General features: G+C 39.1%; 1 protein-coding gene across 3 annotated transcripts in view; it reads right to left on the reverse strand.

The window, feature by feature from the left end:
• Positions 1–14,270, reverse strand: part of GABRA2 (gamma-aminobutyric acid type A receptor subunit alpha2) — a 110,697-nt gene extending 96,427 nt beyond the window's left edge. For 2 of the 3 annotated variants that reach the window (XM_036332854.1, XM_036332874.1), the window contains exons 1-3: positions 14,042–14,175; positions 12,911–12,988; positions 10,008–10,123 (exon numbers count right to left, since the gene is read on the reverse strand). In XM_036332854.1, coding sequence (XP_036188747.1) covers positions 10,008–10,123; positions 12,911–12,981 — 187 coding nt within the window. In that variant the 5' untranslated portion in view covers positions 12,982–12,988; positions 14,042–14,175. Of the gene's footprint in view, positions 1–10,007; positions 10,124–12,910; positions 12,989–14,041 lie in introns of all 3 variants that reach the window. The other variant, XM_036332865.1, reaches the window with a different exon arrangement.
• Positions 14,271–15,383: the final 1,113 nt, after the last annotated feature.

A 15,383-nucleotide genomic window follows, 5' to 3' on the forward strand; every position in this document is an offset into this window, starting at 1 on the left:
AATCTCTTTTAAATGGGGACATACTTTACTCTAAACACTATTAATAGTCTGGTTCTATTTACTATTTCCTGTTAGTTATCTTTGATCTTGTAACTGTAATGGTTATTAAGGCAAAAGCTACTCACAATGCTAAATGAATATTCAGTTTTAATTTTTAGTGATCTAGGGATTTACTGTAAAGTTCTAATACAACATCCTTTAAAATGGCTCTACATTCACCTTTTATAACATTTCACCACCTAAGTTACCCCATTTACTCTCTTAAGATCCTAAAGCTCCAACTCCTCTAGTATCTGTTGGGCCCATTCTTTTGCTATTCTACAAAGCACAGTCATCAGACTCACATTTTTTGCTTCGATGATTATTCTCTCACATGCCCTAGATAACTAATTAAATCTACCCTCCTATATTCCCCTCTACCTGACCTGAACACCAGCCTCGCAATTCCATTTTCTTTTAATTAAGACTTCTTCCCTCTTGGTATCCAAATGTTAATCTTCCTTGTAAATCTGCCTGGCATTTTAGTTCACTGTTTTCTATCTTAAGAAATTGGAGAACTGCTCCATGCAATCATGGTAACAAAAATTAATTAGTTCCATTTACCACAATTCTCTGACTATGGCAGATTTGCTTAATTCTATTGTAAGAGCTTTTAAAAAATTCATAATTGAAAAATTTTGAACTCCCCAACCCAAATATCTGAGCAGTAATTCAGCATCTTTTACTTCAAATCTAAAACCTTGTTCGAGTACCTACGAGTCAAGTGGAAAACTTTCATCTCTTTTTAAATGTCTCCCACGACATTTGTTCCCTTCCTCCAACCACTCCTCCAATTCAGGCCTGGAGATCTCTTTGCCCTGGAAAGCTTTTAGTACACACCATTCTAAAAGCACTGTCCTTTCACCTTCTTAATGAAAGCCAAAGGCTTCCCCAATACTGACTAAAATACTTTGGATACCACTATAAAACATACTATAGATAATGGACTTGGGAATGCTATTAGGAGACATTTATAGTTCTTATCCTTTCTTCAACCTTCTTAACCTCAGGACATATCTCTACTCCTCCACTCATAGGAGAAATTCATTGTACCACTCATTAGATCATATTTCTGAAATATTTCTAAAATCTAGTAGACTTTACTAACCATCTCCATCAAATAGTTGAAAAGTGCAGTATCTTAATTTGGATATATATTTTTCTGTGAATACTAAATCAGAAGAAGAAAAGCCTTACCTTTTTATTATGCTTTAAATCAAAATCATAATATGCTAACTGATAATATCTTCTGATACAGATAGAATGGACCCATACACATGACTGGAACAATCTTTGTGCTACATTTTGCATTCGTTCCCCTAGCAGGGAGCTAACACCCTGGATGTTATTAAAGATGTTTATTAAAAGGATGTTCTTATAACAGAATACTATTTTTAAATTTTATCTGAAATCAATTTTTAATATGTTTTAAATATTAAAAAAACAAGTAGAAATTTCAAAAGATAAAAATTTACATCACTTAACTTATGTCAAATTAAGGTAAATATGGACTCATCCTTTCCTACATATTAGTTTTTTTAAATTTTTGAAAACATAATAAAAACTTACAAAGATTTGAAAACTACTACCTATGGTAAATTAGTTAAAAATTGAAAACGCAATAGGGATTCTAAGGGACCAATGTCTTATGATAAATTGATTTCCCTAATTTGATGAGCTTCTACATGAAATCTTTTTGAATTTAAACATTAATTTTATTCTCTTCATTCCTTACTCTTAAATGATAAAGTATGTACCTCAAGGAATGGGAGTATATCAAGTTAAAAATAAGTTTTCAGAATTCTGTTTTATCAGGAATATTAAAAATCCAAATACTTATTATATTACACCTCATGTCATTTATTTTTTTATTGCATAGGACATATCTAGTTATTATTTAACTCATCTGCAGCTGAAAACAAATTAAGAAGGGCAGAAAATAAGTTGCCCTTAAAAAGAGAACTGAGTAGTATCCAGAAGTTTCCATTGGGATTAACACTTACTTTCTTACATCTGGGAATGCCACACAACTCAAACACTCTCATCACCCCTACACCAGACATGCTCTCTGATTGCTATTTAGTTCCCTAGATAGCATGACTCAGCCTGGCAGTAAATATACCAGAAATCACTTCCACCTTTCTGAGATAAAACTTACAGTCCAACAAAAGAAATATAGCATGATTATATAGTATTCTTAATTAAGAAGGGAAAAAAAGAAACTAATGTCAAGGACACTCAAAAGGCAGAAAGAGCCAAAATCTGGTGTGATGTAAATTTCTGCAATGATTGGTTCTTGTTCATAATCGTATTTAAAGTAGGACCCAGCAAATCCTTGGCCCTTAGTAAAAATCAGTTGAATAAATGAACTCTGCATAAGGAACAGAACTATATATGGTACAAGTAAAAGTGATTTCTTACTTTTCTAAACTTCAATAGTATGTTCTTATAATGGGACAATGTGTTCTAGTGTTTCAAGTTATATTAACGATTATAGTGTATCTACCTTATCAGCCCTCCAAGGAAGATCATCCCCTGGAGACCATCACTACACATTTACGTTGTTATATCTTACAAATGTCTGGAACATAGGAAGTCTTCAATAGACATGTGTTAGGGAACAGCAAGCTAGAATAATTTCATTTGACTCCTTCTATGTTGATACATTGAAGAGTAATGAATTACTGACTGGCCAAGCTGTTTACTTGGCCATCGCCACTAGTAACATAGATTTCTACAATATGACTGAGCTGTAGCAATAAAAAAATAATACTAACACAAATGGATCAGTCATGCGTATGGTCCAGTTCATCCACTGTATGTTTACAGAGGAGGAAAAACAGAAACTCTTTGATTGCACTTGAGTTTAAATGCTAGAGGGCAACATACAGTGGGTGAGGCTTGTGCCTAAAAAAAGAAAAAAACAGCAATCCCTCAAAATTATGACTGAGGGCAACACCTTTCTAGAGGCAATGGTTGAGAGAATAAACTACTATTAACCAAAAATGTTTTAAGGGAAAAACAAAGCCTTGGTGTTAGATCATTAAAACATAGGTAATATTCTCTGGGTCACATACTTCGATGAGGTTACTTGGGTTTTGCTGGAGAGACGCTACTTGGGAATATAAATTTCACCATGCAATATAAGGCATAGTATTGCTTCCATGTACTCATTCTGCCTTTCCTGTGAAATAATTGCAAGCTACATATCTAGTTAAAAAAACAACCTGAGAAAATGTTCTGCAAAATTAGCTCACTCTAAACATTTCAGAAGAAGTCTGTCTTCGTAAGATTCTCTGATGAGGAGTGGGCAAGCAACACACAGCAGTAGTGAGGGTGTGCAGAAACACTAACATGTTCCTTAGTCTTGCCTTGAAATATTAGAAAGGATCCAAACATATGTCCATAACTTCCCATGTTGTGTGTGTGTGTGTGTGTGTGTGTGTGTGTAACCTAACATGCACTGTGATGAAGCCCATATTATTTCAGTGCCAGAGGGAGAGCCGCAGACCAGGCGACAACATTGAAGGAACTGACTTTGGAAGGCATGCCCAGAGTTTCAGCCTCCCTGGTAGAATCCCACTTCAGGCAGCGAGCACCTTTCTGCTTTCCATGTTTCATGCTTTCCACAAAGTAACTTTAAATAAATAGGAAATGACAAATGACTTGATATTAGTCACTGACACATTTCCTGAAAGCTATTTACACCCTTGTGTGAAATCACCCTAACTCATTTCCATTTTCTCACTCATGAAATAATCAAATGCGGCATTCCCATGACCTTTAGGCAAACTCAAGAGAGTAGAGAAGATCTGGTGGTAGAGAGTGAAAAAAGTCTCTGAAATTTTCCGATGCCGAGGCGTATTCTGAAAATTATCATCCCATGAACACTTCTAGGAATCCCAGAAATCTAAGTCAGATGGGAAGATAGACCAGAATCTAGCTTTCTCGTGCCGCTTGGAGAGCATCAGCCCCAATCACAGTGGCTGAATGAGATGAATCCCAAATCTCACAGCTTTTCAAAGAAGCTGAGTCCCCAATACCTGGACTTTACGTTCCCTCCATCTGAGATTAGAACTTCTTGACAGTTCAATCTCCTCCTTTGTGCTCATCCTGCAGCCTACTTTCCCCCTTCTCCCTCCTTAATTATTTAAGAGATCGAAGACCCCTCCAGATGCCTCCACCATCCCTCACCTCATATGTTGCTGGCAAGCATCAGGCATACACCCTCGAGTTGCAAGACCCAAAGCTTTTGGCATTGAAGTACCTGGCACATCCCAGGTTAGGCTGGTTGATATACTTCTTCCAGTTTTACGTCTCTAAAATCACCACTGATGTCTTATCATGAGCTTCTTTCCTGTAAATATAACTTTGCTCCTATAGGGAAATTCATTATCGTGAATTGATGATGCCAAATTGTTACATGTCATGATAATAATTACAAAAAGCACTAAATATGTCATACCTCTTTTGTGATAGGTTTTTTTTTTACAGAGATTCCATAAATATACAAAGGTGTGTCTGCCAAATGCAACTAATTGTATAAGAAAGACAAACATCTCCTTTCTTTAAAAGTGGGTTATATGAGCTATAATTTTATCATTTTTTAGTTGTCACAGCTGTTATAAATTAAGTGAAAGATTGGGTGATGCCCTTTATTGCATTCAGAGGAGTAATGGAATGGGACCAACAATAACAGCGATAATATAAATATGTGTTGAGGTTTTAGTCTGCATGTCAGAAACTGTCTGAAGGATTTAGATTTTAAAAAATTAAATCCAGCCCTAGCCGACTTGGCTCAGTGGATAAAGTGTCAGCCTGTGGAATGAAAGGTCCTGGGTTCAATTCCCGTCAAGGGCACATGCTGGGTTACGAGCTTGATCCCCAATTGGGGGTGTGCAGGAGGCAGCCAATCAATGATTCTCTCACATCATTGATGTTTCTATCTCTCTCTCTCTCTCCCTGTCCCTTCCTCTCTGAAATCAACAAAAATGTTTAAAAAAATTAAATCCAAGAAAACCAATGTCACATAATTTACTCTCATTGTACAAATAAAGAAGCAAAAGCAGCGAGAGGTTGAGTAACATGCTAAAAGTCTTGTAGTTAATATATGGTGGCAACAGAATTGAAATCCAGAGATGTTGGTATCCAGAAGCATTGATCTTAACCATTATTTATAGAGTAATAAGATGTTATTTTGAGGTCAGACTCCTCTTAGGTTCTGGAAGAGATCAGATTTTTCTATATTATTTTTGCCACTGAATAGCCTATAGTTTATTTTTATAAATTTGAGAGTAGTAAAATGCATAGAACATGCTATCACACATCTCCCTATAGCTTAAGGATAAGTATCCAAGAGTGAAGTTGAAAATTCACCCTCAGCCACTAAGTCTATGATTGTACATCATGTTTTTCATGGTTTTCAGCTGAAAGGTTCTTCAAGGTTTCAGAGTATAAAATGAGAGAATGGGGTGAGGGGAGAAAAAGGTTCCTCAAAACAGCTTTTGAAATGCAATTAAGCATGGTACTCAATCCAGATTTTCCAGACTGAATCTATAATTTAGATAGCAAGCCTTGTCATTTCTAATAGTTGTCACTGTTTAGCATTGTGGATGTTAGCTGTCAAAATATACAAGGCCTGTCTACACATTCATTTTTCCAATGACCCCATAAAATTCATCCAAAAAACAAATGTTGCTCCTTTCATCAGCTAACAATTGGAAAGCCTTTTATGGAATATAGAAATAGATGAGCCATACGATGAATTGTTAGCTCCAATGACTAAAATGAAGACAAAAGGGAAAAAAATTGATTCAGTTATTCATTCTAACTAATCTGAATGTGTGGTCTTGGTAGATAAGATATAAAGGCAACCCCATCTCAAGTTTCCAGGCTCACAAGGAAGTAAACCAAAAAATGCACAAGACATAGCAATATTTTCTGGTCATGATTTTAAAGGATAGATGATATTCTCCTTGAAGAACTCTGCTATTCCTAACAATATAATACTTACCAAGTGTACGTCACATTATGCTTTCTTAAGAATTTTAATTTACTAGGTGAGCCCCACAATATTCCTGTGAGATATAAACAGAGTAAGAACTTCTCCCATTTTACAGATGAGAAAATGAAGTCATAGTTCAGATAAATGAATCATCCCACATCACAGCTTGTTCATGGCAGAATTACATCTAAGATTAAATCAGGAGTCTGAGTAATAGGTGTAACAAAGATTCCAATTCACCAAGAATTCGGCCTTAAATATGCTGATATTAAGAGTGAAAGTCTAATATGATAATTAAATGACAATCGTTCCATTTATTTTAAGAATAAGTCCAAAAAAAAAAAAAAAGAAGTCCTATAGTTGATTCTTTTCCCGGTAGCATATTAAAATAAAATTAAATAAATAAATACAATTAATATTTATTCGAGATATGTTCAATGGAGTGCTTACCGATGCTTGTGAACCAAACAACAGATGGACCAAAATCCCTGACCTCAAATAGCCTATATTCTAGCAAAATAGACAAAAATAAGCAATTGACATAAATTAACAAAGATAGAAATTATCTTGTATTTATGTGGTTGGTCAGGATAGGTCTCATTGAGAAGGTGAGATCAATGGAGATCCAGGGAAAAGGCTCCCAGGAGTGTCTTGGTGCGCTCAGCGAGCAGAAAGGAAGCCAGTGTGACTGCAGCAACAGCAGCAGCAGCAGCAAGGAGAGCTGGGTGAGGTGAGGTCAGAGGGAGAACAGAGAGGCAGGTCCTGCAGGCCCTTGGAGGCCAGCACAAGAAATCCCGGCTTAATTATGAATGAAGTGGAAACCATTGCAGGGTTTTGAGCAGTTGAGTGGCAGGATCTGACTTAATTTTTAAGGAAGACCTATTATTAATCATTAAATATCTTAAAATTTTATCACTCAATATATTGCATAACCTTTGTTACATATATGAATCCCAATTTCCCTTCCTTCTCTCAGAATAAAATACAATTATGTCCACATTCCCACAGAAAATACCAGCGCTCAGAATGTCTAAGTATCTTGTCGAGATAAGATCTAGTAAGTGACACAGCCAGGTGAAAAGAATAACTTTTCTAACTCCTGGTCCAAAACTGATTGCTCTTTCTTGTGTATTCATTTATATGAAACTCACAAAGGAAAGAAAATAATAATTGAGATTAATTACCCAAATTATTCATCAATAGAGATGCTCAGCTTGATATATTAAAATAGAATCAAGCCCATTTTTCCCTTATTAATTTCTGGGACATAATGACACAGTAATTTCCCTGAACTTTCTATCTGGAATGACATGTGAACATTCAGGCTAAGAATTTTGGATGCAGAGGTAACCATAATAATAATTTAAATTTACAACAGTACATTTGGAAAGTTTTTCAAATTCTTTTAGTTATTATTTATTAACTTTCTGCTCTATACTAGTTACTGTGCTAAATTCTTTGCATACGTCATTCATCAAAACTCTAAGAATATTACTATCAGTACCCTCTTTCTATACAGGACTAATGTGACCCAGAGAGGCTCAGTACTCAAAGGTCATAGGACTGTTCAGTACCAGAACCAGGATTTTTCCTGAATCTCCGCAGTCTAAAGTTAAGTTCCCTTCACTAAGCAACACTACAATTCTGCAGCATGATGCTCAACATATCACTTCAACATGGTCAGCCAGATATGAGTAGCTCCATTTTACAGGTGATTAACTGGTCACAGAAAAGTTAATCAAGCCATCAACATTTATTTTACGGCCACAATATGCAAATCAATATTTAGTTGCTGAGGCACACAGGATTTATGATACAATATCTTGCCTCAATGAGCTTGCAATCTTGTTAAAGTAACAAGAGACACCTACAGAGGTAATAAATAACCCAAGATAGCACATAATAAGTACCAAATGGGATATAGAGCCAACAACTGCTAAAGAATTTCAAGAGAGAGAAAACTGAATCTGGGTGCTTCAATTTAGTTATGAAAAATCTTTACTAAAGAGGACTAGTGTTGAGGTGGTCCTTATAGGAAAGGTAAAGTTTAGATCATCAGAGAGGATGAGGAAAAATAATTTCAATGAGAGGCAGGTAATATGACCAAAGGCCATGGGAGAAGACTCGACTGGATTATCAAGGGAAAATGAATTGCTGCATTTGAAGTGCAGAACACATGAGAGGGAAAACAAAAAAATGAGACCAGAGAAGTAGATTGTAGAAAACCTTAATTGGCAACTTAGATATCTAAGGGAGGAGAGATGGAATAGATCTTGTTGAACTGTTAGTGTGTGGCACCAGCTTTATGTATATTTTTTGTTTATGTGATCCTATCATCAAACCTATGAAGTAAAAAGGGAGATACAGCATGGCTACTATAAATAAAAGGAAGCAGAGACTATCTGGCCACAGCTTAGCTTTGGGTGTGGGTGGAACCAAAACTTCAATCTAGATCTATCGGCCTCCAAGGCCCATGTTCTTTCCACTACTCCTCACGGCCATTGACTGAAGGCAATGGGGAGCCAAGGAAGATATCTAATCGAGAGACTAGAGTGACATATAAAAGCACCATAAGAATAAAAGAATACAAATAACATTACAATATGTATAACAGCAGATAAAATTTAGGGAACAAAAACACTAGGCAAGGAGATCCATTTAATCTATTGTATTAACCCAAATAATATGGTGACAGGGATCTATAGTTGAGTCCTGACAATGGCAGTAAAAATGAATGTACAGAATACTACAAAATAAATATAAAGAGATAAATGGCAACACCCATGTCCTGCAACAAGTCGTTTCTACTACCCACCATACAACCACAGTGTAATTCTTTCTCCTAGAGCCTCAGAGACAAAAGCCAGGGTCTAGCTCAAATATTTTTGATAGCACATCATTTACTTAAAAATAATAAAATCTATGGCTTAGGAAAAATATCTGCCTTAGTACAATCTACCTCTCAAATGTCTATCATGAATTGTGAAAGCCTTATGCTAGTCATATTTCTATTGTATATGTTTGGCAATAGCACATGGTCATGTATGCTAACATGGACAGTAGTACCTTATATTCATGAGCATTAGACATATTAATTACTAAGGAAATATTCTGTTCCTTTCCATTTTTTTTTTACTTTTGGAAAACTAAGTGTAGATTAGTCAACTGACTTATTTCTGGGAGATACAATGTGTCATATTTCTGGTTATGACACTTCTCTCTTAAGATGCAAGGTGCTTCGCAGGATTCAAATAAAAAAAGCAAATATCTCACGTTAGAAGGGATGAGTAACAATATTTTGACTCAGAATCCCTACTCTCACCTAATCTCCTTAGTATCATCCAGCTATGCTAAAAGATAATTAAAATTTAACATATTAGCCAAGCCTAATTTTCTTTACCTTCATGAATAAAAATAGATTGTTTTTCTGAGGTGAAAAAGGAATGTTTACATTTCAAGTCAAGCTGTGCCACAGCCCAATAAATGTAGGCCTACAGCTCACATATATGGAAAATGTCTTTGAAAGTTTCAAGAATGCCAAACCTGTGCTGCGTTTTAGAAATGCCACATGCTGCATAAGAAATATCATCACAGAATCCTAAAAAGAGTATGTGTTGAAATACAACTCAGACACTATTATTTATGCAGCTCATTTTTACATATCTGTACTGATATTAAAACAGGCATCTGTAAAATGTGGTGAGGGAAACCAAAGATGTTACAAGCATTTCTGCCCAATAATGTTACCCTTTAGCATACACTTAAGTTTACAAAACTTAGCTATTATAAATGAACTAATTTCAAAGCTACTCATGCCAAAGGTCAGGACTTATTTTCTATTAACTGTCTTTTTTAACACGTGAAATGCATTTATACATAAAATGTATCAGAATATACATACTGACCTTAACTTCTAAAGGCATTATTTCATGAGGGTTTCAAAAGAAAGTAAAAATCTGTTTACCTCCGAGTCCTGGTCTAAGCCGATTATCATAACCATCCAGGAGTCTGTCTAGAATTCTTGTAAAAATGGTGATGTTGTTTTCTGGCCCATCTTCTTGGATGTTAGCCAGCACCAACCTAAACAGATAATTTTACAAACTGATATATTATATATATATATATATATATAAATACATATATGTGTTTCGAAAATACCAACATGCTCTTCTTTCTTGATTTGAATTGCAAGGCTCCCTATTAGTGCAACCCATTTTCCTCTTCTTTCACTTCTATAAATGCCAGTATGTCTATGGGGAAGGTAAACGTGCTATGGAAAATGAATACTAAATACCAGATGATTAGAAAGTTTGATGTCAAAATTCTTCCAGATATCTACTACTCAGCATTGTGTGCGTGTCATCCCTTCCCCGGCCCCTAAAATCCATTCCCTAGGACAGTGATGGCGAACCTTTTGGGCTCGGCGTGTCAGCATTTTGAAAAACCCTAACTTAACTCTGGTGCCGCGTCACATATAGAAATTTTTTTATATTTGCAACCATAGTAAAACAAAGATTGATATTTTTGATATTTATTTTATATATTTAAATGCCATTTAACAAAGAAAAATCAACCAAAAAAATGAGTCCGCGTGTCACCTCTGACACGCGTGTCATAGGTTCGCCATTACTGCCCTAGAATATGTTATGATTGTAGATTATCACATGCAGACACTATTAATAGTGTTATTCCAACTACAATAATCCAAGGATCCCCTGAAATCGTTCTTCAGTGATGCGAATATTAATTGAGAAAAACATTGCTTCCTTCAAGGCACTAAATTTCTCTATCTTCCTCATGAATGTCTTCCTTTTTCTCTTTATGTCTTTTTCTCTTTTAAAGCAAGATGATTTCCTTACTTTGGGTATACCTCCACCCAATGGCCAAGTGCAATATAGACATCAGGGGAACTCTGCTGGCTGGGTTCCAGGCTCCTGTGCAGCCAGGAGGTGGAGGTGGGCTCTGAAAGGATCACAGCACACAGGGAACAGCAGAGAGCCTTAGAGGAGACCTGCTGCCTGGACTTGGAGGAGAGCGACAGGGGTCCCCCAGAGATTCAAATGCCCAGCTACTTTTGTAAGCCCGCCTGTGGTAAATTTGTGGAAAGAACAAATGGTCTCAAAATATCACAGGAAAGAGGGTTAAAAACAGTGATTTTTCTCCATTATTTGTCCATCAGAAAGCCAGAGGCCTGGTTTTGTGACATCCAGCAAATTGGTGCAGAAGCAAAGGATGTATAAAACAGAACGTCCCTTTGCACTGCCGTTTTTCCCAGAATGAATCAGAGATTTAAATTATTGGTCAAAAATAAATAAATAAATAAATAAATAAATAAAATCTTTTATATAATAGAATAAAATACTGGCATGAGCATTAGTGGTTAAATAGAGAACAAAAAACCTATAAAGAGAAATACAGTTAAGCTGAGGATTTTCAAAGATTATTAATTGACCTCCTTTGTTCACTCCTTTAAAATAAAAGATTCTATGTAATCTGCATGCTGAGCAAGATGTATTGTGTAAAGTATCATTGACAGAGTCCATTTGCATTTAAATGATTATACAGCTAGTAGCTAAAAATAGTCACAATACATCAGAAATTGGTAACCAACTGAAAATATTGTCTTGAAAGCAGAAAAATATTAAAACACCAATTGAAGATAAACATATTTAAATTATGTAAGCAAATTAGCTCATATCCTCCAGCCTCAAGCTTCTATATTGCCTTAAGCTAATTTTAAAATCAATCACTGAGAGAGCAGTCCCAAAGTTCCACATAGAGATTTTCAGTCAAAAGTGTTTTTTTAATTACATGTTACAGTTTCTTTCTAAAGTCAGTATTAAGGTGTTAATGAGATATTCTCCAATTAAAATAAGGCTTTATAAAGAGATTTTTCTCAATTCTAGAAAATATTTTCATACTTGGACAACTATTTAGAGAGGAAAATGAAAAATTTTAAGGGAAATGGAGATATAATAAGGGTGTTGTTTTGTTTTTGTTTTTTTTTAAAAAAGGAATGGTTACATGAACATTTTTATGACTTTTATACTTTACATCCCCTGTTATCTTAAAAGCATACTAAAGTCAATAAATAAAAGATGCCCATTGGTGATAAACAATCAGAAAAGACTATAGCTATGATGAAGTTACTGAAAGCAATAAAAATTATTTCATGTTTGTAGAACATAGGCAAAAAAAATAGTTGCATGTTTAAAATCAGTACTCTTTATGGTAGTAACCATTTTAAGAACAAAAGCTATCCAAATGAATAATGTAAAAAGTTGATTAATAAATCAAGCTTTTATCTTATTGTTTGTGATTGTGAAGTTGTATACTACCTCCACCTAGAGGCTTAAGGCTCACATATCAGTTAGGTTTTCTGTGTTGACTAAAAGAGCCAAGACCATTAAAAGAGAGAGAGAGAAGCAGAAAGGAAGAAAGAAAGAATGTAAGAAAGAAAGAAAGAAGAAAAATTAAGTTAACACTCAAATCATCTTAGTTTGTGCGGTTTGTGTGGCTTAAAGGAAAGCTGTTGACTCCCTCAGTGCATTTTGGTGTTATGATATGCATAGAACTTAATCAGTTCCTTGCAAGAACATGCCATTCAAAGGGTATTGTTTCCTTCAGTGATTTTTTTTTAAAAGACAATTTTTCTGTTCACTTTTGCATTTATAGCGAAAAGCATGAAGCAGTGAACTTTTTATCATCTCTGCCACTGCATAGTTCAGTTTCTTGGTACAATCCTTCTTCATTAGAAATAATACTTCAAGATACTCTAGCTTCTCAAAAGCCACCCCTACCCTGATGCCATTCAAGCAACACACCTTTACCCTGAATTAAAAGAGTCAAATACGATAAATGTCTCACCTGATTGGGTCCCACATCAAGAAAACAAAAAGCAGTAACTGCATGCTGTCGATGTTCAATTTCATCTTCATTGCAGCTCTGGTAAAGCCATGAAAGAAAACCAAAATACACTAAAAATTAAATTCAGCCCCACCATCCGAATAGCCCCAAAAGACTGCCATTTCAGTCGGTAATTGCATTTAAAGCTATGGAGGCTATTCCAGCAGAGTGAGTGTATGGTATGATGACTGGGTGAGCGAGGGTTGTATTTGGTGAGTTTTCTTCTTACTTCTTTCCTTTCCTTTTCTTTTTCTTTTCTTATTTATTATATTATTATTATTATTATTATTAATTATTTATTTATTTTTGACAGGCAGATGATCAAGTAATCACACTTTGCCCATCCTGAGCAAACACTGTTTTGTGCTCACACAGAGACATTCAAATGATAACACACGGGACCCTGAATTGACATAGGAGCTAGAGAAGAGTATGGGTTGGAGGGGAGAATGAAATGGGGGGGCGGGGGAGAGATGGGCACTTCAAGCCACCATCCCCTTCACCAAGGCCACCCCCGCGATCAAGGCGAGAAAAGCGGTGGGGGGTTAGGCGGGGGGGGGGGGGGGGGGCAGCCAGCCCACTTTTCCGATTGTTATTCCTTCCATTACAGTGAGCTGCAGTCCTCGCACCTTCCCTTCTTCGCTCCCTCTAAAATAAAATACCATCATCGCCCCCCCTGCCCATCCACAGTTGGCAAAGACCACGTCTGCGAGGCAGCCGGGTCAGGCTCCTCCGCTGAGAAACGCGGCGTCTGCCAGCTGCTCGGGGCTCCCAGGACCACCAGGCGGGCAGGAGCGCCGGGCGCCCGGGGTCAGCCCGGCTGGCAGGCTCCGTGGCGCCGCGTGCAAAGTTGAAGACTGTCAAAGAGCCGGGCGACCGTGCAGCCGCGCGGGGGTCTCCGCCCGCATTGCACTTGCCAACACGCTTCTCGTGATGGGTTCCGGAATTCTTTCACGGATGGGCTCGGAGGGAGGGGGCGGCCCGAACCTCCGCGGTTCCCGGGGCGCCGGAGAGAGTGCGGGAGCTGGGGCATGCCCGGGAGCAGGGGCACAGGGAAAGGGTCCCTGCTGGGACCAACGCGTGCGACCTTACCTGCAACCACTAGCAGACCTGGGGCTTTTCCTCCCTCGGCTCCGATCTTGAGCAGATAGGAAACTTGAGAGAGAAGAGAGCGCGAGAGACCGGCTGCAGCAGCCCAGCGAGCTGGAGCGGAGGGCTGGTGGGAGCCGGAGGAGCGCGGGGAGCAGCGGCGGCGCCGGAGTAGACGGCGAAGGCGTCCGTAGTGGCGCTGATGGGCGGAGGAGGAGGGAGAGGAGGAGGGGGGAGCGTTGGCTGGAGCGGGCGGGGGGGGGGGGGTGCGAGCGGAGGCGGCGCGGTGCGCGCTGGCAGCGGCGGGCGCGAGCCCCAGCTTGGAGGAGGAGGAAGAGGAGGAGGAGGAGGAGGAGCCAGGCCCGGGAGAAGGGCTACCCGAGATTCAGGGCAAGTGAGGACCCCCACCCTCACCCCGATCCCGGGGAACCGTTCCCCCGGCACCTGCAGCGGCACAGCCCCGGGCGGCGGCGGGAGCCTCGGGGCGCCTGGAGCGCTGCTCGCGGGCGTCCACACCTCGCGGGCGGAGCGGTGCCCACGGCCACCACAGACCGCTCCCCGCGGCGGCCCACCGGGCTCCCCGAGGAGGTTCCCAGGCGCTGCCGGTGGGTATGGGTGAGGCGTCGCTCATGCAATGTCTGTGGGTCCCTAGGTCCCCGCAGCCGCGCCCTGTCGCCAGCCCCCCAACATTTGGCTCTGGGGCGACGTGGCTGCGGAGGAGAGGTAAAGAGGTACCGCTCCCGCTGGAGGGCGAGGGGACTCATCACGCCTGTACTTAGTCATCAGCGCTTCCACGCAGGACCAAGTTCAAGGCACATTCGTGGAATCAGACAGCTGGAAGTTTCTCTGATTTCCCTGAGCCCTGGAGAGGCATCATTCATTCCTTCGCACTCCTGCCATCCACCGGAGCTTTCACCGCCAAGCTCTGAGGGTTGGAGACTTCCCTCAAGCTGCTCGGGAAAGTCCATGTGCAGAGTATGCGCCTTGGGAAACCTCCTGCGCACTCTCAGCGGCTATCTTCCCCAATCTCTTCCCACAGGCATCCTCCCTACCTGGTGAGCAAAGCAATCCACAGCTCTAAAAAGTTTACATCCGCCACCCCGACCCCTGGCCCGAGCAAAATTAGACAAGCAGTGTTTCTACTCCTTCTGCAGCGCTTTGATTCTTTTCCCCAGGGTGGGGGACAGAACAGAGCAGAATGCGAGGTTCTCCCCTCAGGGCTTTTTTTTTTTCCCTGGGAAAAGGAGACCTGTTGTAATTCCAGCCCCCATGGTACGCTTTCAGTATCCGGTGTTTGTTCTGTCTCTTTTTTCCTCTATTTAATCTGAGGCGATAAAATCCAAAC

Source organism: Myotis myotis, unplaced genomic scaffold (assembly GCF_014108235.1).
Source record: "Myotis myotis isolate mMyoMyo1 unplaced genomic scaffold, mMyoMyo1.p scaffold_m19_p_1, whole genome shotgun sequence".
Taxonomy (NCBI): Eukaryota; Metazoa; Chordata; class Mammalia; order Chiroptera; family Vespertilionidae; genus Myotis; species Myotis myotis.